Source organism: Oncorhynchus masou, chromosome 5, assembly GCF_036934945.1.
Source record: "Oncorhynchus masou masou isolate Uvic2021 chromosome 5, UVic_Omas_1.1, whole genome shotgun sequence".
Lineage (NCBI taxonomy): Eukaryota > Metazoa > Chordata > Actinopteri > Salmoniformes > Salmonidae > Oncorhynchus > Oncorhynchus masou.
The window spans coordinates 2217239-2243910 of record NC_088216.1 but is presented as its reverse complement, the minus strand read 5'-3'; the positions used below and the strand labels follow the sequence as shown (position 1 = coordinate 2243910).

Below are 26672 nucleotides of genomic sequence, written 5' to 3'. Positions count from 1 at the left end.
GTAGGAGATAGACATCACTGATAGGACAAGGGAGATAGACATCACCAAGCTGATAGGACACACGGGAGATAGACATCACCAAGCTGGTAGGACACACAGGAGATAGACATCACCAAGCTGGTAGGAGATCACCAAGCTGATCACCAATAGCATCACCAAGCTGATAGGACACACGGGAGATAGACATCACCAAGCTGGTAGGACACACAGGAGATAGACATCACCAAACTGGTAGGACACACAGGAGATAGACATCACCAAGCTGGTAGGACACACAGGAGATAGACATCACCAAGCTGGTAGGACACACAGGAGATAGACATCACCAAGCTGGTAGGAGATAGACATCACCAAGCTGGTAGGACACACGGGAGATAGACATCACCAAGCTTGTAGAGATAGACATCACCAAGCTGATAGGAGACACGGAGATAGACATCACCAAGCTGGTAGGACACACGGGAGATAGACATCACCAAACTGGTAGGACACACAGGAGATAGACATCACCAAGCTGGTAGGAGATAGACATCACCAAGCTGATAGGACACACGGGAGATAGACATCACCAAGCTGATAGGACACACGGGAGATAGACATCACCAAGCTGGTAGGAAACACGGGAGATAGACATCACCAATCTGGTAGGACACACAGGAGATAGACATCACCAAGCTGGTTGGAGATAGACATCACCAAGCTGGTAGGAGATAGACATCACCAAGCTGATAGGACACACGGGAGATAGACATCACCAAGCTGATAGGACACACGGGAGATAGACATCACCAAGCTGGTTGGAGATAGACATCACCAAGCTGGTAGGACACACAGGAGATAGACATCACCAAGCTGGTAGGACACACAGGAGATAGACATCACCAAGCTGGTAGGACACACGGAAGATAGACATCACCAAGCTGATTGGACACACGGGAGATAGACATCACCAAGCTGGTAGGAGATAGACATCACCAAGCTGGTAGGAGATAGACATCACCAAGCTGGTAGGACACACAGGAGATAGACATCACCAAGCTGGTAGGAGATAGACATCACCAAGCTGGTAGGACACACAGGAGATAGACATCACCAAGCTGGTAGGACACACGGGAGATAGACATCACCAAGCTGGTAGGACACACAGGAGATAGACATCACCAAGCTGATAGGACACACGGGAGATAGACATCACCAAGCTGGTAGGAGATAGACATCACCAAGCTGGTAGGACACACAGGAGATAGACATCACCAAGCTGGTAAGAGATCGACATCACCAAGCTGGTAGGAGATAGACATCACCAAGCTGGTAGGAGATAGACATCACCAAGCTGGTAGGACACACGGGAGATAGACATCACCAAGCTGGTAGGACACACAGGAGATAGGCATCACCAAGCTGGTAGGACACACGGGAGATAGACATCACCAAGCTGATAGGAGATAGACATCACCAAGCTGATAGGAGATAGACATCACCAAGCTGGTAGGATACACAGGAGATAGACATCACCAAGCTGGTAGGACACACGGGAGATAGACATCACCAAGCTGATAGGAGATAGACATCACCAAGCTGGTAGGACACACGGGAGATAGACATCACCAAGCTGGTAGGACACACAGGAGATAGGCATCACCAAGCTGGTAGGACACACGGGAGATAGACATCACCAAGCTGATAGGAGATAGACATCACCAAGCTGGTAGGAGATAGACATCACCAAGCTGGTATGATACACAGGAGATAGACATCACCAAGCTGGTAGGACACACGGGAGATAGACATCACCAAGCTGATAGGAGATAGACATCACCAAGCTGGTAGGACACACAGGAGATAGACATCACCAAGCTGGTAGGAGATAGACATCACCAAGCTGGTAGGAGATAGACATCACCAAGCTGGTAGGAGATAGACATCACCAAGTTGGTAGGATACACAGGAGATAGACATCACCAAGCTGGTAGGAGATATACATCACCAAGCTGGTAGGAGATAGACATCACCAAGCTGGTAGGAGATAGACATCACCAAGCTGGTAGGAGATAGACATCACCAAGCTGGTAGGAGATAGACATCACCAAGCTGGTAGGAGATAGACATCACCAAGCTGGTAGGAGATAGACATCACCAAGCTGGTAGGAGATAGACATCACCAAGCTGGTAGGAGATAGACATCACCAAGCTGGTAGGAGATAGACATCACCAAGCTGGTAGGAGATAGACATCACCAAGCTGGTAGGATACACAGGAGATAGACATCACCAAGCTGGTAGGACACACAGGAGATAGACATCACCAAGCTGATAGGAGATAGACATCACCAAGCTGGTAGGAGATAGACATCACCAAGCTGGTAGGACACACAGGAGATAGACATCACCAAGCTGGTAGGACACACAGGAGATAGACATCACCAAGCTGATAGGATACACAGGAGATAGACATCACCAAACTGGTAGGACACACGGGAGATAGACATCACCAAACTGGTAGGACACACAGGAGATAGACATCACCAAGCTGGTAGGAGATAGACATCACCAAGCTGGTAGGACGTACAGGAGATAGACATCACCAAGCTGGTAGGAGATAGACATCACCAAGCTGATAGGACACACGGGAGATAGACATCACCAAGCTGATAGGAGATAGACATCACCAAGCTGGTAGGAGATAGACATCACCAAGCTGATAGGACACACAGGAGATAGACATCACCAAACTTGTAGGAGATAGACATCACCAATCTGGTAGGAGATAGACATCACCAAGCTGGTAGGAGATAGACATCACCAAGCTGGTAGGAGATAGACATCACCAAGCTGATAGGAGATAGACATCACCAAGCTGGTAGGACACACAGGAGATAGACATCACCAAGCTGGTAGGACACACAGGAGATAGACATCACACCAAGCTGGTAGGAGATAGACATCACCAAGCTGGTAGGAGATAGGAGATAGACATCACCAAGCTGGTAGGAGATAGACATCACCAAGCTGGTGATAGGAGATAGACATCACCAAGCTGGTAGGACACACAGGAGATAGACATCACCAAGCTGGTAGGACACACAGGAGATAGACATCACCAAGCTGGTAGGACACACAGGAGATAGACATCACCAAGCTGGTAGGAGATAGACATCACCAAGCTGGTAGGACACACAGGAGATAGACATCACCAAGCTGATAGGAGATAGACATCACCAAGCTGGTAGGACACACAGGAGATAGACATCACCAAGCTGATAGGAGATAGACATCACCAAGCTGATAGGAGATAGACATCACCAAGCTGGTAGGACACACAGGAGATAGACATCACCAAGCTGATAGGAGATAGACATCACCAAGCTGGTAGGATACACAGGAGATAGACATCACCAAGCTGGTAGGAGATAGACATCACCAAGCTGGTAGGACACACAGGAGATAGACATCACCAAGCTGGACACACAGGAGGACATCACACATCACCAAGGGAGATAGACATCACCAAGCTGGTAGGAGATAGACATCACCAAGCTGGTAGGAGATAGACATCACCAAGCTGGTAGGAGATAGACATCACCAAGCTGGTAGGACACACAGGAGATAGACATCACCAAGCTGATAGGAGATAGACATCACCAAGCTGATAGGACACACAGGAGATAGACATCACCAAGCTGGTAGGACACACAGAGATAGACATCACCAAGCTGATAGGAGATAGACATCACCAAGCTGGTAGGATACACAGGAGATAGACATCACCAAGCTGGTAGGAGATAGACATCACCAAGCTGGTAGGACACACAGGAGATAGACATCACCAAGCTGGTAGGAGATAGACATCACCAAGCTGGTAGGACACACAGGAGATAGACATCACCAAGCTGGTAGGAGATAGACATCACCAAGCTGGTAGGACACACAGGAGATAGACATCACCAAGCTGATAGGAGATAGACATCACCAAGCTGGTAGGAGATAGACATCACCAAGCTGGTAGGAGATAGACATCACCAAGCTGGTAGGAGATAGACATCACCAAGCTGGTAGGAGGAGATAGACATCACCAAGCTGGTAGGAGATAGACATCACCAAGCTGGTAGGACACTGTTAGGACAGGAGATAGACATCACCAAGCTGGTAGGACACACAGGAGATAGACATCACCAAGCTGGTAGGATACACAGGAGATAGACATCACCAAGCTGGTAGGAGATAGACATCACCAAGCTGGTAGGAGATAGACATCACCAAGCTGGTAGGAGATAGACATCACCAAGCTGGTAGGACACACGGGAGATAGACATCACCAAACTGGGTAGCTTGAAATGTTCTAGATACATGGACACAGAGAGACAGAGAGACAGATTACCAGAGATGTTTTAAAGGACACAGAGAGACAGATTATCAGAGAGATATTAAAGGACACAGAGAGACAGATTATCAGAGATGTTTTAAAGGACACAGAGAGACAGATTATTTCACTCTCTCTGTGTGTGTCTCTCTGTCTCACTCCGTCTCTGTGTCTCTCTGTCTCTCTCCGTCTCTGTGTCTCTCTCGCTCTATGTCTCTGTATCTTTCTCTCTCTCTCTCTGTCCCTGTATCTCTCTCTCTCTCTCTCTCTCTCTCTCTCTCTGTCCCTCTCTCTCTTGCTCTATGTCTCTCTGTCTCTCTTTCTCTGTCTGTGTGTGTCTCTCTCTGTCTCTGTGTCTCTCTCTCTTGCTCTGTCTCTCTGTATCTGTCTCTCTGTCCCTCTCTCTCTCTCTCTCTCTCTCTTTCTCTCTCTCTGTCCCTGTCTCTCTCCCAGGCCACCAAAAGAAGATGATGTTAGCAGTGAGGAGACTGGGGAAGTTCCAGAGAGGAGAGAGTATCTCTCAGCCTTCTACCCCTCCTTCTGGCTCCACCCCTCCTTCTGGCTCCACCCCTCCATCCTCCTCCACTCCTCCCCCCTCTACCCCACTTCCATCCACAGGGAGGGGTCAGAGGCCCCCCCTCACTAAACCCCGGCCAGGGATTGAGTCCCCAACACACACACCCTCCCCACCTCACACTCCCACCAAGACCCACAAGGCTCGAGCCCACCCCTCCACCCAGCCCCCGCCAGCTGATTCGCCAGTCCAAGAAGGGGGTGTGTCTGTTCCTTTACTCTGTCTGCCAATGGAGGAGGAGCATCGGCGAACTCACAGCCTGATTGGCTACTCGGGGTACGAAACCGATGCCCTCTCGGTTACAGACTTCGCCCCTAGATACGCCACGGTCTGCCGCAGCAGCTCGGCTCAACGCTCCGACCCCAATGACGCAACTGTCAACCGTAGCCAATCATCAGTCACGCTGCGGCCCAGGAGGAAAGGCCGGCCCCCGACTCCGCCCAAACGGTCATGTTCCTCCATCTCCGGGGGCGACGGGCTGGGGGAGGGGCTGGGGGTAGTAGGGATCAGGGAGAGGAGAGCCAGCGACTGTGGAGGGCTGGCGGAGAGGAGGGGGGAGGGGGGTCTGGTGAGGTCAGAGGGGGCGGGGGGGAGCGTCCGGAGCATCGCCGCCATGTTGGAGACATCGATGGGAGGAGTTGGTCCTGGAGGGGGAGGGGCCAAGACCCTGCCCAGAACCATGGGAGGCAGAGGCAGCTACCTCAACCCTACACAGGTCTGTCTGTCTGTCTGTCTGTCTGTCTGTCTGTCTGTCTGTCTGTCTGTCTTGTCTTCAACACCCACCATCTCATGTTCAGATACAATAAACCTGAAACATTATTTTCATCTCTGACGAATGAAGCTAATTGATTGCACCCAAATTGGCCATTTTAATGAATAGGATTCAGATTATATTCATTAATATAGGACCCAACATCTGATTGGACCAAACGAGTTCCTACCGCTAAACCAGACATGGTCAAAGCCCCATACCCGAGGGGTCATTTCCACCCACAGACCCCTACCCTTGGGGTCAAAGCACCCAACCCTAGGGGTCAAAGCACCCAACCCTTGGGGTCAAAGCACCCAACCCTAGGGGTCAAAGCACCCTACCCTCGGGGTCAAAGCACCCAACCCTAGGGGTCAAAGCCCTCTACCCTAGGGGCCAATCCCACCCACAGACCTCTACCCTAGGTGTCATTTCCACACACAGACCCCTACCCTAGGCCAATCGCACCCACAGACCCCTACCCTAGGCCAATCGCACCCACAGACCCCTACCCTAGGGGCCAATCCCGCCCACAGACCCCTACCCGAGGCCAATCGCACCCACAGACCCCTACCCTAGGGGCCAATCCCGCCCACAGACCCCTACCCTGGGGGCCAATCCCGCCCACAGACCCCTACCCTAGGCCAATCGCACCCACAGACCCCTACCCTGGGGGCCAATCCCGCCCACAGACCCCTACCCTGGGGGCCAATCCCGCCCACAGACCCCTACCCTAGGCCAATCGCACCCACAGACCCCTGCCCTAGGCCAATCCCGCCCACAGACCCCTACCCTAGGGGCCAATCCCACCCACAGACCCCTACCCGAGGCCAATCCCACCCACAGACCCCTACCCGAGGCCAATCCCACCCACAGACCCCTACCCGAGGCCAATCGCACCCACAGACCCCTACCCGAGGCCAATCCCACCCACAGACCCCTACCCGAGGCCAATCCCACCCACAGACCCCTACCCGAGGCCAATCGCACCCACAGACCCCTACCCTAGGCCAATCGCACCCACAGACCCCTACCCGAGGCCAATCGCACCCACAGACCCCTACCCGAGGCCAATCGCACCCACAGACCCCTACCCGAGGCCAATCGCACCCACAGACCCCTACCCTAGGGGCCAATCCCACCCACAGACCCCTACCCTAGGGGCCAATCCCTCCCACAGACCCCTACCCGAGGCCAATCGCACCCACAGACCCCTACCCTAGGGGCCAATCCCACCCACAGACCCCTACCCTAGGGGCCAATCCCGCCCACAGACCCCTACCCGAGGCCAATCGCACCCACAGACCCCTACCCGAGGCCAATCGCACCCACAGACCCCTACCCGAGGCCAATCGCACCCACAGACCCCTACCCTAGGGGCCAATCCCACCCACAGACCCCTACCCGAGGGGCCAATCCCGCCCACAGACCCCTACCCGAGGCCAATCCCACCCACAGACCCCTACCCGAGGCCAATCGCACCCACAGACCCCTACCCGAGGCCAATCGCACCCACAGACCCCTACCCTAGGCCAATCCCGCCCACAGACCCCTACCCGAGGCCAATCGCACCCACAGACCCCTACCCGAGGCCAATCGCACCCACAGACCCCTACCCGAGGCCAATCGCACCCACAGACCCCTACCCTAGGGGCCAATCCCACCCACAGACCCCTACCCTAGGGGCCAATCCCGCCCACAGACCCCTACCCGAGGCCAATCGCACCCACAGACCCCTACCCGAGGCCAATCGCACCCACAGACCCCTACCCGAGGCCAATCGCACCCACAGACCCCTACCCTAGGGGCCAATCCCACCCACAGACCCCTACCCTAGGGGCCAATCCCGCCCACAGACCCCTACCCGAGGCCAATCCCACCCACAGACCCCTACCCGAGGCCAATCGCACCCACAGACCCCTACCCGAGGCCAATCGCACCCACAGACTCCTACCCGAGGCCAATCCCGCCCACAGACCCCGACCCTAGGCCAATCGCACCCACAGACCCCTGCCCTAGGGGCCAATCGCACCCACAGACCCCTACCCGAGGCCAATCGCACCCACAGACCCCTACCCTAGGCCAATCGCACCCACAGACCCCTACCCTAGAGGCCAATCCTGCCCACAGACTCCTACCCTAAGGGCCAATCCCGCCCACAGACCCCTACCCTAGGGGCCAATCCCACCCACAGACCCCTACCCTAGGCCAATCCCGCCCACAGACCCCTACCCTAGGGGCCAATCCTGCCCACAAACCCCTACCCTGGGGGCCAATCCCGCCCACAGACCCCTACCCTAGGGGCCAATCCCGCCCCAACGGCTCATGTGCGTAATCGTCGCCAGGCCGGGTCAAGTGGTCTGGGGTCTCATGTGTAATCGTCGCCAGGCCGGGTCAGGTGGTCTGGGGTCTCATGTGTAATCGTCGCCAGGCCGGGTCAGGTGGTCTGGGGTCTCATGTGTAATGTGTGTATAATCCGTCAGGTTAGTCCGGCGGCGTTGCGTCGTCAGGCCGGGTCAGGTGGTCTCGGGTCTGATGATGATATCATGAATCGCCGTCGGACCATCAGCGGTCCGCTCACCGACCAGACAGACTCCGCCCAGATCCAGTCCCCGCGGCAACACACTGAGCTACGCCCAGAACCCCGCCCACGCTCCACGGTCGTCACACCGACAGGAGAAGGGCTTATTACGGATGGAACAGCAACCATCAACCGAAGGTTCACCAGTCTAACTCTATCAGTCTAACTCTACCAGTCTAACTCTACCAGTCTAACTCTACCAGTCTAACTCTATCAGTCTAACTCTACCAGTCTAACTCTATCAGTTTAACTCTAACAGTCTAACTCTACCAGTCTAACTCTACCAGTCTATCAGTCTAACTCTATCAGTCTAACTCTACCAGTCTAACTCTACCAGTCTAACTCTATCAGTCTAACTCTACCAGTCTAACTCTATCAGTCTAACTCTACCAGTCTAACTCTATCAGTCTAACTCTATCAGTCTAACTCTACCAGTCTAACTCTATCAGTTTAACTCTAACAGTCTAACTCTACCAGTCTAACTCTACCAGTCTATCAGTCTAACTCTATCAGTCTAACTCTACCAGTCTAACTCTACCAGTCTAACTCTATCAGTCTAACTCTACCAGTCTAACTCTATCAGTCTAACTCTACCAGTCTAACTCTATCAGTCTAACTCTATCAGTCTAACTCTACCAGTCTAACTCTACCAGTCTAACTCTACCAGTCTAACTCTATCAGTCTAACTCTACCAGTCTATCAGTCTAACTCTATCAGTCTAACTCTACCAGTCTAACTCTACCAGTCTAACTCTATCAGTCTAACTCTACCAGTCTAACTCTACCAGTCTAACTCTATCAGTCTAACTCTAACAGTCTAACTCTACCAGTCTATCAGTCTAACTCTATCAGTCTAACTCTACCAGTCTAACTCTACCAGTCTAACTCTACCAGTCTAACTCTATCAGTCTAACTCTATCAGTCTAACTCTACCAGTCTAACTCTACCAGTCTAACTCTATCAGTCTAACTCTATCAGTCTAACTCTATCAGTCTAACTCTACCAGTCTAACTCTACCAGTCTAACTCTACCAGTCTAACTCTACCAGTCTAACTCTATCAGTCTAACTCTATCAGTCTAACTCTATCAGTCTAACTCTACCAGTCTAACTCTATCAGTCTAACTCTATCAGTCTAACTCTAACTCTATCAGTCTAACTCTACCAGTCTAACTCTACCAGTCTAACTCTACCAGTCTAACTCTACCAGTCTAACTCTAACAGTCTAACTCTAACAGTCTATCAGTCTAACTCTATCAGTCTAACTCTACCAGTCTAACTCTATCAGTCTACCAGTCTAACTCTATCAGTCTAACTCTACCAGTCTAACTCTATCAGTCTAACTCTACCAGTCTAACTCTACCAGTCTAACTCTATCAGTCTAACTCTACCAGTCTAACACTACCAGTCTACCAGTCTAACTCTATCAGTCTAACTCTACCAGTCTAACTCTACCAGTCTAACTCTATCAGTCTAACTCTATCAGTCTAACTCTACCAGTCTAACACTACCAGTCTACCAGTCTAACTCTACCAGTCTAACTCTACCAGTCTAACTCTACCAGTCTATCAGTCTAACTCTATCAGTCTAACTCTACCAGTCTAACTCTACCAGTCTATCAGTCTAACTCTATCAGTCTAACTCTAACAGTCTAACACTACCAGTCTACCAGTCTAACTCTACCAGTCTAACTCTACCAGTCTAACTCTACCAGTCTAACTCTACCAGTCTATCAGTCTAACTCTACCAGTCTAACTCTACCAGTCTAACTCTACCAGTCTAACTCTACCAGTCTATCAGTCTAACTCTACCAGTCTAACTCTATCAGTCTAACTCTACCAGTCTAACTCTACCAGTCTAACTCTACCAGTCTAACTCTACCAGTCTATCAGTCTAACTCTACCAGTCTATCAGTCTAACTCTACCAGTCTAACTCTATCAGTCTAACTCTAACAGTCTAACTCTATCAGTCTAACTCTAACAGTCTAACTCTACCAGTCTATCAGTCTAACTCTACCAGTCTAACTCTACCAGTCTAACTCTACCAGTCTAACTCTACCAGTCTAACTCTATCAGTCTAACTCTATCAGTCTAACTCTACCAGTCTATCAGTCTAACTCTATCAGTCTAACTCTACCAGTCTATCAGTCTAACTCTACCAGTCTAACTCTATCAGTCTAACTCTACCAGTCTAACTCTACCAGTCTATCAGTCTAACTCTACCAGTCTAACTCTACCAGTCTAACTCTACCAGTCTAACTCTATCAGTCTAACTCTATCAGTCTAACTCTACCAGTCTAACTCTACCAGTCTATCAGTCTAACTCTATCAGTCTAACTCTACCAGTCTACCAGTCTAACTCTATCAGTCTAACTCTACCAGTCTAACTCTACCAGTCTATCAGTCTAACTCTATCAGTCTAACTCTACCAGTCTAACTCTACCAGTCTAACTCTACCAGTCTAACTCTACCAGTCTAACTCTACCAGTCTATCAGTCTAACTCTATCAGTCTAACTCTACCAGTCTAACTCTACCAGTCTAACTCTACCAGTCTAACTCTACCAGTCTAACTCTATCAGTCTAACTCTACCAGTCTAACTCTATCAGTCTAACTCTACCAGTCTATCAGTCTAACTCTATCAGTCTAACTCTATCAGTCTAACTCTACCAGTCTAAATCTATCAGTCTAACTCTACCAGTCTAACTCTACCAGTCTAACTCTACCAGTCTATCAGTCTAACTCTACCAGTCTAACTCTACCAGTCTAACTCTACCAGTCTAACTCTACCAGTCTACCAGTCTAACTCTACCAGTCTAACTCTACCAGTCTAACTCTACCAGTCTAACTCTACCAGTCTAACTCTATCAGTCTAACTCTACCAGTCTATCAGTCTAACTCTACCAGTCTAACTCTACCAGTCTAACTCTACCAGTCTAACTCTATCAGTCTAACTCTACCAGTCTATCAGTCTAACTCTATCAGTCTAACTCTACCAGTCTAACTCTACCAGTCTAACTCTACCAGTCTATCAGTCTAACTCTACCAGTCTATCAGTCTACCTCTATCAGTCTAACTCTATCAGTCTAACTCTACCAGTCTATCAGTCTAACTCTACCAGTCTAACTCTACCAGTCTACCAGTCTAACTCTATCAGTCTAACTCTACCAGTCTAACTCTACCAGTCTATCATTCTAACTCTACCAGTCTAACTCTATCAGTCTAACTCTACCAGTCTATCATTCTAACTCTACCAGTCTAACTCTAACAGTCTAACTCTACCAGTCTATCAGTCTAACTCTATCAGTCTAACTCTACCAGTCTAACTCTACCAGTCTAACTCTACCAGTCTAACACTACCAGTCTAACTCTACCAGTCTAACTCTACCAGTCTAACTCTACCAGTCTAACTCTAACAGTCTAACTCTACCAGTCTATCAGTCTAACTCTACCAGTCTACCAGTCTAACTCTATCAGTCTAACTCTACCAGTCTAACTCTACCAGTCTATCATTCTAACTCTACCAGTCTAACTCTATCAGTCTAACTCTACCAGTCTATCATTCTAACTCTACCAGTCTAACTCTAACAGTCTAACTCTACCAGTCTATCAGTCTAACTCTATCAGTCTAACTCTACCAGTCTAACTCTACCAGTCTAACTCTACCAGTCTAACACTACCAGTCTAACTCTACCAGTCTAACTCTACCAGTCTAACTCTAACAGTCTAACTCTACCAGTCTATCAGTCTAACTCTATCAGTCTAACTCTACCAGTCTAACTCTACCAGTCTAACTCTACCAGTCTAACTCTACCAGTCTAACACTACCAGTCTAACTCTACCAGTCTATCAGTCTAACTCTACCAGTCTAACTCTATCAGTCTGTCTCAACCACTCTATCACTCTAACTCTACCAGTCTAACTCTACCAGTCTATCAGTCTAACTCTATCAGTCTAACTCTACATTTACATTTACATTTAAGTCATTTAGCAGACGCTCTTATCCAGAGCGACTTACAAATTGGTGAATTCACCTTCTGACATCCAGTGGAACAGCCACTTTACAATAGTGCATCTAAGTCATTAAGGGGGGGGGTGAGAAGGATTACTTATCCTATCCTAGGTATTCCTTGAAGAGGTGGGGTTTCAGGTGTCTCCGGAAGGTGGTGATTGACTCCGCTGTCCTGGCGTCGTGAGGGAGTTTGTTCCACCATTGGGGGGCCAGAGCAGCGAACAGTTTTGACTGGGCTGAGCGGGAACTGTACTTCCTCAATGGTAGGGAGGCGAGCAGGCCAGAGGTGGATGAACGCAGTGCCCTTGCTTGGGTGTAGGGCCTGATCAGAGCCTGGAGGTACTGCGGTGCCGTTCCCCTCACAGCTCCGTAGGCAAGCACCATGGTCTTGTAGCGGATGCGAGCTTCAACTGGAAGCCAGTGGAGAGAGCGGAGGAGCGGGGTGACGTGAGAGAACTTGGGAAGGTTGAACACCAGACGGGCTGCGGCGTTCTGGATGAGTTGTAGGGGTTTAATGGCACAGGCAGGGAGCCCAGCCAACAGCGAGTTGCAGTAATCCAGACGGGAGATGACAAGTGCCTGGATTAGGACCTGCGCCGCTTCCTGTGTGAGGCAGGGTCGTACTCTGGGATGTTGTAGAGCATGAACCTACAGGAACGGGCCACCGCCATGATGTTGGTTGAGAACGACAGGGTGTTGTCCAGGATCACGCCAAGGTTCTTAGCGCTCTGGGAGGAGGACACAATGGAGTTGTCAACCGTGATGGCGAGATCATGGAACGGGCAGTCCTTCCCCGGGAGGAAGAGCAGCTCCGTCTTGCCGAGGTTCAGCTTGAGGTGGTGATCCGTCATCCACACTGATATGTCTGCCAGACATGCAGAGATGCGATTCGCCACCTGGTCATCAGAAGGGGGAAAGGAGAAGATTAATTGTGTGTCGTCTGCATAGCAATGATAGGAGAGACCATGTGAGGTTATGACAGAGCCAAGTGACTTGGTGTATAGCGAGAATAGGAGAGGGCCTAGAACAGAGCCCTGGGGACACCAGTGGTGAGAGCGCGTGGCGAGGAGACAGATTCTCGCCACGCCACCTGGTAGGAGCGACCTGTCAGGTAGGACGCAATCCAAGCGTGGGCCGCGCCGGAGATGCCCAACTCGGAGAGGGTGGAGAGGAGGATCTGATGGTTCACAGTATCGAAGGCAGCCGATAGGTCTAGAAGGATGAGAGCAGAGGAGAGAGAGTTAGCTTTAGCAGTGCGGAGCGCCTCCGTGATGCAGAGAAGAGCAGTCTCAGTTGAATGACTAGTCTTGAAACCTGACTGATTTGGATCAAGAAGGTCATTCTGAGAGAGATAGAGGGAGAGCTGGCCAAGGACGGCACGTTCAAGAGTTTTGGAGAGAAAAGAAAGAAGGGATACTGGTCTGTAGTTGTTGACATCGGAGGGATCGAGTGTAGGTTTCTTCAGAAGGGGTGCAACTCTCGCTCTCTTGAAGACGGAAGGGACGTAGCCAGCGGTCAGGGATGAGTTGATGAGCGAGGTGAGGTAAGGGAGAAGGTCCCCGGAAATGGTCTGGAGGAGAGAGGAGGGGATAGGGTCGAGCGGGCAGGTTGTTGGGCGGCCGGCCGTCACAAGAAGCGAGATTTCATCTGGAGAGAGAGGGGAGAAAGAGGTCAGAGCACAGGGTAGGGCAGTGTGAGCAGAACCAGCGGTGTCGTTTGACTTAGCAAACGAGGATCGGATGTCGTCGACCTTCTTTTCAAAATGGTTGACGAAGTCATCTGCAGAGAGGGAGGAGGGGGGGGGAGGGGGAGGAGGATTCAGAAGGGAGGAGAAGGTGGCAAAGAGCTTCCTAGGGTTAGAGGCAGATGCTTGGAATTTAGAGTGGTAGAAAGTGGCTTTAGCAGCAGAGACAGAGGAGGAAAATGTAGAGAGGAGGGAGTGAAAGGATGCCAGGTCCGCAGGGAGGCGAGTTTCATTCTAACTCTACCAGTCTAACTCTAACAGTCTAACTCTACCAGTCTAACTCTACCAGTCTAACTCTACCAGTCTATCAGTCTAACTCTATCAGTCTAACTCTACCAGTCTAACTCTACCAGTCTAACTCTACCAGTCTAACTCTACCAGTCTAACACTACCAGTCTAACTCTACCAGTCTAACTCTATCAGTCTAACTCTATCAGTCTAACTCTACCAGTCTATCAGTCTAACTCTACCAGTCTAACTCTACCAGTCTAACTCTACCAGTCTAACTCTATCAGTCTAACTCTATCAGTCTAACTCTACCAGTCTAACTCTACCAGTCTAACTCTACCAGTCCAACTCTATCAGTCTAACTCTATCAGTCTAACTCTACCAGTCTAACTCTATCAGTCTAACTCTACCAGTCTAACTCTATCAGTCTAACTCTATCAGTCTAACTCTATCAGTCAAACTCTACCAGTCTAACTCTACCAGTCTAACTCTACCAGTCTAACAGTCTAACTCTATCAGTCTAACTCTACCAGTCTAACTCTACCAGTCTATCAGTCTAACTCTACCAGTCTAACTCTACCAGTCTAACTCTACCAGTCTAACTCTACCAGTCTAACAGTCTAACTCTATCAGTCTAACTCTACCAGTCTAACTCTACCAGTCTATCAGTCTAACTCTAACAGTCTAACTCTACCAGTCTATCAGTCTAACTCTACCAGTCTAACTCTACCAGTCTAACTCTACCAGTCTAACTCTATCAGTCTAACTCTACCAGTCTAACTCTACCAGTCTAACTCTACCAGTCTAACTCTATCAGTCTAACTCTATCAGTCTAACTCTACCAGTCTAACTCTACCAGTCTAACTCTACCAGTCTAACTCTATCACTCTAACTCTAACAGTCTAACTCTATCAGTCTAATAGTCTAACTCTACCAGTCTAACTCTACCAGTCTAACTCTACCAGTCTAACTCTACCAGTCTAACTCTATCAGTCTAACTCTACCAGTCTAACTCTATCAGTCTAACTCTACCAGTCTATCAGTCTAACTCTATCAGTCTAACTCTATCAGTCTAACTCTACCAGTCTAACTCTACCAGTCTAACTCTATCAGTCTAACTCTACCAGTCTATCTCTACCAGTCTAACTCTACCAGTCTATCAGTCTAACTCTACCAGTCTAACTCTATCAGTCTAACTCTATCAGTCTAACTCTACCAGTCTATCAGTCTAACTCTACCAGTCTATCAGTCTAACTCTATCAGTCTAACTCTACCAGTCTACCAGTCTAACTCTATCAGTCTAACTCTACCAGTCTAACTCTACCAGTCTATCAGTCTAACTCTATCAGTCTAACTCTATCAGTCTAACTCTACCAGTCTAACTCTACCAGTCTAACTCTACCAGTCTAACTCTACCAGTCTATCAGTCTAACTCTATCAGTCTAACTCTACCAGTCTAAATCTATCAGTCTAACTCTACCAGTCTATCAGTCTAACTCTACCAGTCTAACTCTATCAGTCTAACTCTAACAGTCTAACTCTACCAGTCTATCAGTCTAACTCTACCAGTCTAACTCTACCAGTCTAACTCTACCAGTCTAACTCTACCAGTCTAACTCTATCAGTCTAACTCTATCAGTCTAACTCTACCAGTCTATCAGTCTAACTCTATCAGTCTAACTCTACCAGTCTATCAGTCTAACTCTATCAGTCTAACTCTACCAGTCTAACTCTACCAGTCTATCAGTCTAACTCTATCAGTCTAACTCTACCAGTCTACCAGTCTAACTCTATCAGTCTAACTCTACCAGTCTAACTCTACCAGTCTATCAGTCTAACTCTATCAGTCTAACTCTATCAGTCTAACTCTATCAGTCTAACTCTACCAGTCTAACTCTACCAGTCTAACTCTACCAGTCTAACTCTACCAGTCTATCAGTCTAACTCTATCAGTCTAACTCTACCAGTCTAACTCTACCAGTCTAACTCTACCAGTCTATCAGTCTAACTCTATCAGTCTAACTCTACCAGTCTAAATCTATCAGTCTAACTCTACCAGTCTAACTCTACCAGTCTAACTCTACCAGTCTATCAGTCTAACTCTACCAGTCTAACTCTACCAGTCTAACTCTACCAGTCTAACTCTACCAGTCTACCAGTCTAACTCTACCAGTCTAACTCTACCAGTCTAACTCTACCAGTCTAACTCTACCAGTCTAACTCTATCAGTCTAACTCTACCAGTCTATCAGTCTAACTCTATCAGTCTAACTCTACCAGTCTAACTCTACCAGTCTAACTCTACCAGTCTATCAGTCTAACTCTACCAGTCTATCAGTCTAACTCTATCAGTCTAACTCTATCAGTCTAACTCTACCAGTCTATCAGTCTAACTCTACCAGTCTAACTCTACCAGTCTACCAGTCTAACTCTATCAGTCTAACTCTACCAGTCTAACTCTACCAGTCTATCATTCTAACTCTACCAGTCTAACTCTATCAGTCTAACTCTACCAGTCTATCATTCTAACTCTACCAGTCTAACTCTACCAGTCTAACTCTACCAGTCTAACTCTACCAGTCTAACACTACCAGTCTAACTCTACCAGTCTAACTCTACCAGTCTAACTCTACCAGTCTAACTCTACCAGTCTAACTCTACCAGTCTATCAGTCTAACTCTATCAGTCTAACTCTACCAGTCTAAATCTATCAGTCTAACTCTACCAGTCTATCAGTCTAACTCTACCAGTCTAACTCTATCAGTCTAACTCTAACAGTCTAACTCTACCAGTCTATCAGTCTAACTCTACCAGTCTAACTCTACCAGTCTAACTCTACCAGTCTAACTCTACCAGTCTAACTCTATCAGTCTAACTCTATCAGTCTAACTCTACCAGTCTATCAGTCTAACTCTATCAGTCTAACTCTACCAGTCTATCAGTCTAACTCTATCAGTCTAACTCTACCAGTCTAACTCTACCAGTCTATCAGTCTAACTCTATCAGTCTAACTCTACCAGTCTACCAGTCTAACTCTATCAGTCTAACTCTACCAGTCTAACTCTACCAGTCTATCAGTCTAACTCTATCAGTCTAACTCTATCAGTCTAACTCTATCAGTCTAACTCTACCAGTCTAACTCTACCAGTCTAACTCTACCAGTCTAACTCTACCAGTCTATCAGTCTAACTCTATCAGTCTAACTCTACCAGTCTAACTCTACCAGTCTAACTCTACCAGTCTATCAGTCTAACTCTATCAGTCTAACTCTACCAGTCTAAATCTATCAGTCTAACTCTACCAGTCTAACTCTACCAGTCTAACTCTACCAGTCTACCTCTACCAGTCTACCTCTACCAGTCTAACTCTACCAGTCTACCAGTCTAACTCTACCAGTCTAACTCTACCAGTCTAACTCTACCAGTCTAACTCTACCAGTCTAACTCTATCAGTCTAACTCTACCAGTCTATCAGTCTAACTCTATCAGTCTAACTCTACCAGTCTATCAGTCTAACTCTACCAGTCTATCAGTCTAACTCTATCAGTCTAACTCTATCAGTCTAACTCTACCAGTCTATCAGTCTAACTCTACCAGTCTAACTCTACCAGTCTACCAGTCTAACTCTATCAGTCTAACTCTACCAGTCTAACTCTACCAGTCTATCATTCTAACTCTACCAGTCTAACTCTATCAGTCTAACTCTACCAGTCTATCATTCTAACTCTACCAGTCTAACTCTACCAGTCTAACTCTACCAGTCTAACTCTACCAGTCTAACACTACCAGTCTAACTCTACCAGTCTAACTCTACCAGTCTAACTCTACCAGTCTAACTCTAACAGTCTAACTCTACCAGTCTATCAGTCTAACTCTATCAGTCTAACTCTACCAGTCTAACTCTACCAGTCTATCAGTCTAACTCTATCAGTCTAACTCTATCAGTCTAACTCTACCAGTCTAACTCTACCAGTCTATCATTCTAACTCTACCAGTCTAACTCTATCAGTCTAACTCTACCAGTCTATCATTCTAACTCTACCAGTCTAACTCTAACAGTCTAACTCTACCAGTCTATCAGTCTAACTCTATCAGTCTAACTCTACCAGTCTAACTCTACCAGTCTAACTCTACCAGTCTAACTCTACCAGTCTAACTCTACCAGTCTAACACTACCAGTCTAACTCTACCAGTCTATCAGTCTAACTCTACCAGTCTAACTCTATCAGTCTGTCTCAACCACTCTATCACTCTAACTCTACCAGTTTAACTCTACCAGTCTATCAGTCTAACTCTATCAGTCTAACTCTATCAGTCTAACTCTAACAGTCTAACTCTACCAGTCTAACTCTACCAGTCTAACTCTATCAGTCTAACTCTACCAGTCTAACTCTACCAGTCTAACTCTACCAGTCTAACACTACCAGTCTAACTCTACCAGTCTAACTCTATCAGTCTAACTCTATCAGTCTAACTCTATCAGTCTAACTCTATCAGTCTAACTCTACCAGTCTATCAGTCTAACTCTACCAGTCTAGCTCTACCAGTCTAACTCTTCCAGTCTAACTCTACCAGTCCAACTCTATCAGTCTAACTCTATCAGTCTAACTTTACCAGTCTAACTCTACCAGTCTAACTCTACCAGTCTAACTCTACCAGTCCAACTCTATCAGTCTAACTCTATCAGTCTAACTCTACCAGTCTAACTCTATCAGTCTAACTCTACCAGTCTAACTCTATCAGTCTAACTCTATCAGTCTAACTCTACCAGTCTAACTCTATCAGTCTAACTCTATCAGTCTAACTCTACCAGTCTAACTCTATCAGTCTAACTCTACCAGTCTAACTCTATCAGTCTAACTCTATCAGTCAAACTCTACCAGTCTAACTCTACCAGTCTAACTCTACCAGACTAACAGTCTAACTCTATCAGTCTAACTCTACCAGTCTAACTCTACCAGTCTATCAGTCTAACTCTACCAGTCTAACTCTACCAGTCTAACTCTACCAGTCTAACTCTACCAGTCTAACAGTCTAACTCTATCAGTCTATCAGTCTAACTCTAACAGTCTAACTCTACCAGTCTATCAGTCTAACTCTACCAGTCTAACTCTACCAGTCTAACTCTACCAGTCTAACTCTACCAGTCTAACTCTATCAGTCTAACTCTATCAGTCTAACTCTACCAGTCTAACTCTACCAGTCTAACTCTACCAGTCTAACTCTACCAGTCTAACTCTATCAGTCTAACTCTATCAGTCTAACTCTACCAGTCTAACTCTACCAGTCTAACTCTACCAGTCTAACTCTATCACTCTAACTCTAACAGTCTAACTCTATCAGTCTAATAGTCTAACTCTACCAGTCTAACTCTACCAGTCTAACTCTACCAGTCTAACTCTACCAGTCTAACTCTATCAGTCTAACTCTACCAGTCTAACTCTACCAGTCTAACTCTACCAGTCTAACTCTATCAGTCTAACTCTACCAGTCTATCAGTCTAACTCTACCAGTCTAACTCTACCAGTCTAACTCTACCAGTCTAACTCTACCAGTCTATCAGTCTAACTCTACCAGTCTAACTCTACCAGTCTAACTCTACCAGTCTATCAGTCTAACTCTACCAGTCTATCAGTCTAACTCTATCAGTCTAACTCTACCAGTCTATCAGTCTAACTCTACCAGTCTAACTCTACCAGTCTAACTCTATCAGTCTAACTCTAACAGTCTAACTCTACCAGTCTAACTCTACCAGTCTATCAGTCTAACTCTATCAGTCTAACTCTACCAGTCTAACTCTACCAGTCTAACTCTACCAGTCTAACTCTATCAGTCTAACTCTATCAGTCTAACTCTACCAGTCTAACTCTACCAGTCTAACTCTATCAGTCTAACTCTATCAGTCTAACTCTATCAGTCTAACTCTACCAGTCTAACTCTACCAGTCTAACTCTACCAGTCTAACTCTATCAGTCTAACTCTATCAGTCTAACTCTACCAGTCTAACTCTACCAGTCTAACTCTATCAGTCTAACTCTATCAGTCTAACTCTAACTCTATCAGTCTAACTCTATCAGTCTAACTCTAACTCTATCAGTCTAACTCTACCAGTCTAACTCTACCAGTCTAACTCTACCAGTCTAACTCTACCAGTCTAACTCTAACAGTCTAACTCTAACAGTCTATCAGTCTAACTCTACCAGTCTAACTCTACCAGTCTAACTCTACCAGTCTAACTCTACCAGTCTATCAGTCTAACTCTACCAGTCTATCAGTCTAACTCTATCAGTCTAACTCTACCAGTCTAACTCTACCAGTCTAACTCTATCAGTCTAACTCTACCAGTCTAACTCTACCAGTCTAACTCTATCAGTCTAACTCTAACAGTCTAACTCTACCAGTCTAACTCTACCAGTCTATCAGTCTAACTCTATCAGTCTAACTCTACCAGTCTAACTCTACCAGTCTAACTCTACCAGTCTAACTCTATCAGTCTAACTCTACCAGTCTAACTCTACCAGTCTAACTCTATCAGTCTAACTCTATCAGTCTAACTCTATCAGTCTAACTCTACCAGTCTAAATCTACCAGTCTAACTCTACCAGTCTAACTCTATCAGTCTAACTCTATCAGTCTAACTCTACCAGTCTAACTCTACCAGTCTAACTCTATCAGTCTAACTCTATCAGTCTAACTCTAACTCTATCAGTCTAACTCTACCAGTCTAACTCTACCAGTCTAACTCTACCAGTCTAACTCTACCAGTCTAACTCTAACAGTCTAACTCTAACAGTCTATCAGTCTAACTCTATCAGTCTAACTCTACCAGTCTAACACTACCAGTCTACCAGTCTAACTCTATCAGTCTAACTCTACCAGTCTAACTCTACCAGTCTAACTCTATCAGTCTAACTCTACCAGTCTAACACTACCAGTCTACCAGTCTAACTCTATCAGTCTAACTCTACCAGTCTAACTCTACCAGTCTAACTCTATCAGTCTAACTCTACCAGTCTAACACTACCAGTCTACCAGTCTAACTCTACCAGTCTAACTCTACCAGTCTAACTCTACCAGTCTATCAGTCTAACTCTATCAGTCTAACTCTAACAGTCTAACTCTACCAGTCTATCAGTCTAACTCTATCAGTCTAACTCTAACAGTCTAACACTACCAGTCTACCAGTCTAACTCTACCAGTCTAACTCTACCAGTCTAACTCTACCAGTCTAACTCTACCAGTCTATCAGTCTAACTCTACCAGTCTAACTCTACCAGTCTAACTCTACCAGTCTAACTCTACCAGTCTATCAGTCTAACTCTACCAGTCTATCAGTCTAACTCTACCAGTCTAACTCTATCAGTCTAACTCTAACAGTCTAACTCTACCAGTCTATCAGTCTAACTCTACCAGTCTAACTCTACCAGTCTAACTCTACCAGTCTAACTCTACCAGTCTAACTCTACCAGTCTAACTCTATCAGTCTAACTCTACCAGTCTATCAGTCTAACTCTATCAGTCTAACTCTATCAGTCTAACTCTACCAGTCTATCAGTCTAACTCTATCAGTCTAACTCTATCAGTCTAACTCTATCAGTCTAACTCTACCAGTCTAACTCTACCAGTCTAACTCTACCAGTCTAACTCTACCAGTCTATCAGTCTAACTCTACCAGTCTAACTCTACCAGTCTAACTCTACCAGTCTATCAGTCTAACTCTATCAGTCTAACTCTATCAGTCTAACTCTACCAGTCTAAATCTATCAGTCTAACTCTACCAGTCTAACTCTACCAGTCTAACTCTACCAGTCTATCAGTCTAACTCTACCAGTCTAACTCTATCAGTCTAACTCTATCAGTCTAACTCTAACAGTCTAACTCTATCAGTCTAACTCTACCAGTCTAACTCTACCAGTCTATCAGTCTAACTCTATCAGTCTAACTCTAACAGTCTAACACTACCAGTCTACCAGTCTAACTCTACCAGTCTAACTCTACCAGTCTAACTCTACCAGTCTAACTCTACCAGTCTATCAGTCTAACTCTACCAGTCTAACTCTACCAGTCTAACTCTACCAGTCTAACTCTACCAGTCTATCAGTCTAACTCTACCAGTCTAACTCTATCAGTCTAACTCTACCAGTCTAACTCTACCAGTCTAACTCTACCAGTCTAACTCTACCAGTCTAACTCTACCAGTCTATCAGTCTAACTCTACCAGTCTATCAGTCTAACTCTACCAGTCTAACTCTATCAGTCTAACTCTAACAGTCTAACTCTACCAGTCTATCAGTCTAACTCTACCAGTCTAACTCTACCAGTCTAACTCTACCAGTCTAACTCTACCAGTCTAACTCTACCAGTCTAACTCTATCAGTCTAACTCTATCAGTCTAACTCTACCAGTCTATCAGTCTAACTCTATCAGTCTAACTCTACCAGTCTAACTCTACCAGTCTATCAGTCTAACTCTATCAGTCTAACTCTACCAGTCTACCAGTCTAACTCTACCAGTCTAACTCTACCAGTCTAACTCTACCAGTCTATCAGTCTAACTCTATCAGTCTAACTCTATCAGTCTAACTCTATCAGTCTAACTCTACCAGTCTAACTCTACCAGTCTAACTCTACCAGTCTAACTCTACCAGTCTATCAGTCTAACTCTATCAGTCTAACTCTACCAGTCTAACTCTACCAGTCTAACTCTACCAGTCTATCAGTCTAACTCTATCAGTCTAACTCTATCAGTCTAACTCTACCAGTCTAAATCTATCAGTCTAACTCTACCAGTCTAACTCTACCAGTCTAACTCTACCAGTCTAACTCTACCAGTCTATCAGTCTAACTCTACCAGTCTAACTCTACCAGTCTAACTCTACCAGTCTAACTCTACCAGTCTACCAGTCTAACTCTACCAGTCTAACTCTACCAGTCTAACTCTACCAGTCTAACTCTACCAGTCTAACTCTATCAGTCTAACTCTACCAGTCTATCAGTCTAACTCTATCAGTCTAACTCTACTCAGTCTAACTCTACCAGTCTAACTCTACCAGTCTATCAGTCTAACTCTACCAGTCTATCTAGTCTAACTCTATCAGTCTAACTCTATCAGTCTAACTCTACCAGTCTATCAGTCTAACTCTACCAGTCTAACTCTACCAGTCTACCAGTCTAACTCTATCAGTCTAACTCTACCAGTCTAACTCTACCAGTCTATCATTCTAACTCTACCAGTCTAACTCTATCAGTCTAACTCTACCAGTCTATCTACCATTCTAACTCTACCAGTCTAACTCTAACAGTCTAACTCTACCAGTCTATCAGTCTAACTCTATCAGTCTAACTCTACCAGTCTAACTAACTCTACCAGTCTAACTCTACCAGTCTAACACTACCAGTCTAACTCTACCAGTCTAACTCTACCAGTCTAACTCTAACAGTCTAACTCTACCAGTCTATCAGTCTAACTCTATCAGTCTAACTCTACCAGTCTAACTCTACCAGTCTAACTCTACCAGTCTAACTCTACCAGTCTAACACTACCAGTCTAACTCTACCAGTCTATCAGTCTAACTCTACCAGTCTAACTCTATCAGTCTGTCTCAACCACTCTATCACTCTAACTCTACCAGTTTAACTCTACCAGTCTATCAGTCTAACTCTATCAGTCTAACTCTATCATTCTAACTCTACCAGTCTAACTCTAACAGTCTAACTCTACCAGTCTAACTCTACCAGTCTATCAGTCTAACTCTATCAGTCTAACTCTACCAGTCTAACTCTACCAGTCTAACTCTACCAGTCTAACTCTACCAGTCTAACACTACCAGTCTAACTCTACCAGTCTAACTCTATCAGTCTAACTCTATCAGTCTAACTCTATCAGTCTATCAGTCTAACTCTACCAGTCTAACTCTACCAGTCTAACTCTACCAGTCTAACTCTACCAGTCCAACTCTATCAGTCTAACTCTACCAGTCTAACTCTACCAGTCTAACTCTACCAGTCTAACTCTACCAGTCCAACTCTATCAGTCTAACTCTATCAGTCTAACTCTACCAGTCTAACTCTATCAGTCTAACTCTACCAGTCTAACTCTATCAGTCTAACTCTATCAGTCTAACTCTACCAGTCTAACTCTACCAGTCTAACTCTATCAGTCTAACTCTACCAGTCCAACTCTATCAGTCTAACTCTATCAGTCTAACTCTAACTCTAACTCTATCGTCTAACTCTATCAGTCTAACTCTACCAGTCTAACTCTACCAGTCTAACTCTACCAGTCCAACTCTATCAGTCTAACTCTATCAGTCTAACTCTATCAGTCTAACTCTATCAGTCAAACTCTACCAGTCTAACTCTACCAGTCTAACTCTACCAGTCTAACAGTCTAACTCTATCAGTCTAACTCTACCAGTCTAACTCTACCAGTCTATCAGTCTAACTCTACCAGTCTAACTCTACCAGTCTAACTCTACCAGTCTAACTCTACCAGTCTAACAGTCTAACTCTATCAGTCTAACTCTACCAGTCTAACTCTACCAGTCTATCAGTCTAACTCTAACAGTCTAACTCTACCAGTCTATCAGTCTAACTCTACCAGTCTAACTCTACCAGTCTAACTCTACCAGTCTAACTCTACCAGTCTAACTCTATCAGTCTAACTCTATCAGTCTAACTCTACCAGTCTAACTCTACCAGTCTAACTCTACCAGTCTAACTCTAACTCTATCAGTCTAACTCTACCAGTCTAACTCTACCAGTCTAACTCTACCAGTCTAACTCTATCACTCTAACTCTAACAGTCTAACTCTATCAGTCTAATAGTCTAACTCTACCAGTCTAACTCTACCAGTCTAACTCTACCAGTCTAACTCTACCAGTCTAACTCTCTATCAGTCTAACTCTACCAGTCTAACTCTACCAGTCTAACTCTACCAGTCTAACTCTATCAGTCTAACTCTATCAGTCTAACTCTACCAGTCTAACTCTACCAGTCTAACTCTACCAGTCTAACTCTATCAGTCTAACTCTATCAGTTTAAATCTATCAGTCTAACTCTATCAGTCTAATTCTACTCTAACAGTCTAACTCTACCAGTCTAACTCTACCAGTCTAACTAACTCTACCAGTCTAACTCTAACAGTCTAACTCTAACTCTATCAGTCTAACTCTACCAGTCTATCTATCTAACTCTAACTCTCTACCAGTCTAACTCTATCAGTCTAACTCTACCAGTCTATCAGTCTAACTCTACCAGTCTAACTCTACCAGTCTAACTCTACCAGTCTAACTCTAACTCTATCAGTCTAACTCTATCAGTCTAACTCTACCAGTCTAACTCTACTAACTCTAGTCTAACTCTACCAGTCTAACTCTATCACTCTAACTCTAACAGTCTAACTCTACCATCTAACTCTACCAGTCTAATAGTCTAACTCTACCAGTCTAACTCTACCAGTCTAACTAACTCTACCAGTCTAACTCTACCAGTCTAACTCTATCAGTCTAACTCTACCAGTCTAACTCTACCAGTCTAACTCTACCAGTCTAACTCTATCAGTCTAACTCTATCAGTCTAACTCTACCAGTCTAACTCTACCAGTCTAACTCTATCAGTCTAACTCTATCAGTTTAACTCTATCAGTCTAACTCTATCAGTCTAATTCTACCAGTCTAACTCTACCAGTCTAACTCTACCAGTCTAACTCTACCAGTCTAACTCTAACAGTCTAACTCTAACTCTATCAGTCTAACTCTACCAGTCTATCATTCTAACTCTACCAGTCTAACTCTATCAGTCTAACTCTACCAGTCTATCAGTCTAACTCTACCAGTCTAACTCTACCAGTCTAACTCTACCAGTCTAACTCTATCAGTCTAACTCTATCAGTCTAACTCTACCAGTCTAACTCTACCAGTCTAACTCTACCAGTCTAACTCTATCACTCTAATTCTATCAGTCTAACTCTATCAGTCTAATAGTCTAACTCTACCAGTCTAACTCTACCAGTCTAACTCTACCAGTCTAACTCTATCAGTCTAACTCTACCAGTCTAACTCTACCAGTCTAACTCTATCAGTCTAACTCTATCAGTCTAACTCTACCAGTCTAACTCTACCAGTCTAACTCTACCAGTCTAACTCTATCAGTCTAACTCTATCAGTCTAACTCTATCAGTCTAATTCTACCAGTCTAACTCTACCAGTCTAACTCTACCAGTCTAACTCTAACAGTCTAACTCTAACTCTACCAGTCTAACTCTACCAGTCTAACTCTACCAGTCTAACTCTAACAGTCTAACTCTAACTCTATCAGTCTAACTCTACCAGTCTATCATTCTAACTCTACCAGTCTAACTCTATCAGTCTAACTCTACCAGTCTATCAGTCTAACTCTACCAGTCTAACTCTACCAGTCTAACTCTACCAG

At 45.7% G+C, this 26672-nt stretch overlaps 1 protein-coding gene across 1 annotated transcript in view; it reads left to right on the top strand.

Annotated features, from left to right (window-relative positions):
* Positions 1 to 8428, top strand: part of LOC135525671 (caskin-1-like) — a 109038-nt gene extending 100610 nt beyond the window's left edge. Inside the window, 2 exon segments of the mRNA XM_064953438.1 lie at positions 4813 to 5648; positions 8165 to 8428. Of these exon segments, the coding sequence (XP_064809510.1) occupies positions 4813 to 5648; positions 8165 to 8428 (1100 nt within the window).
* Positions 8429 to 26672: the final 18244 nt, after the last annotated feature.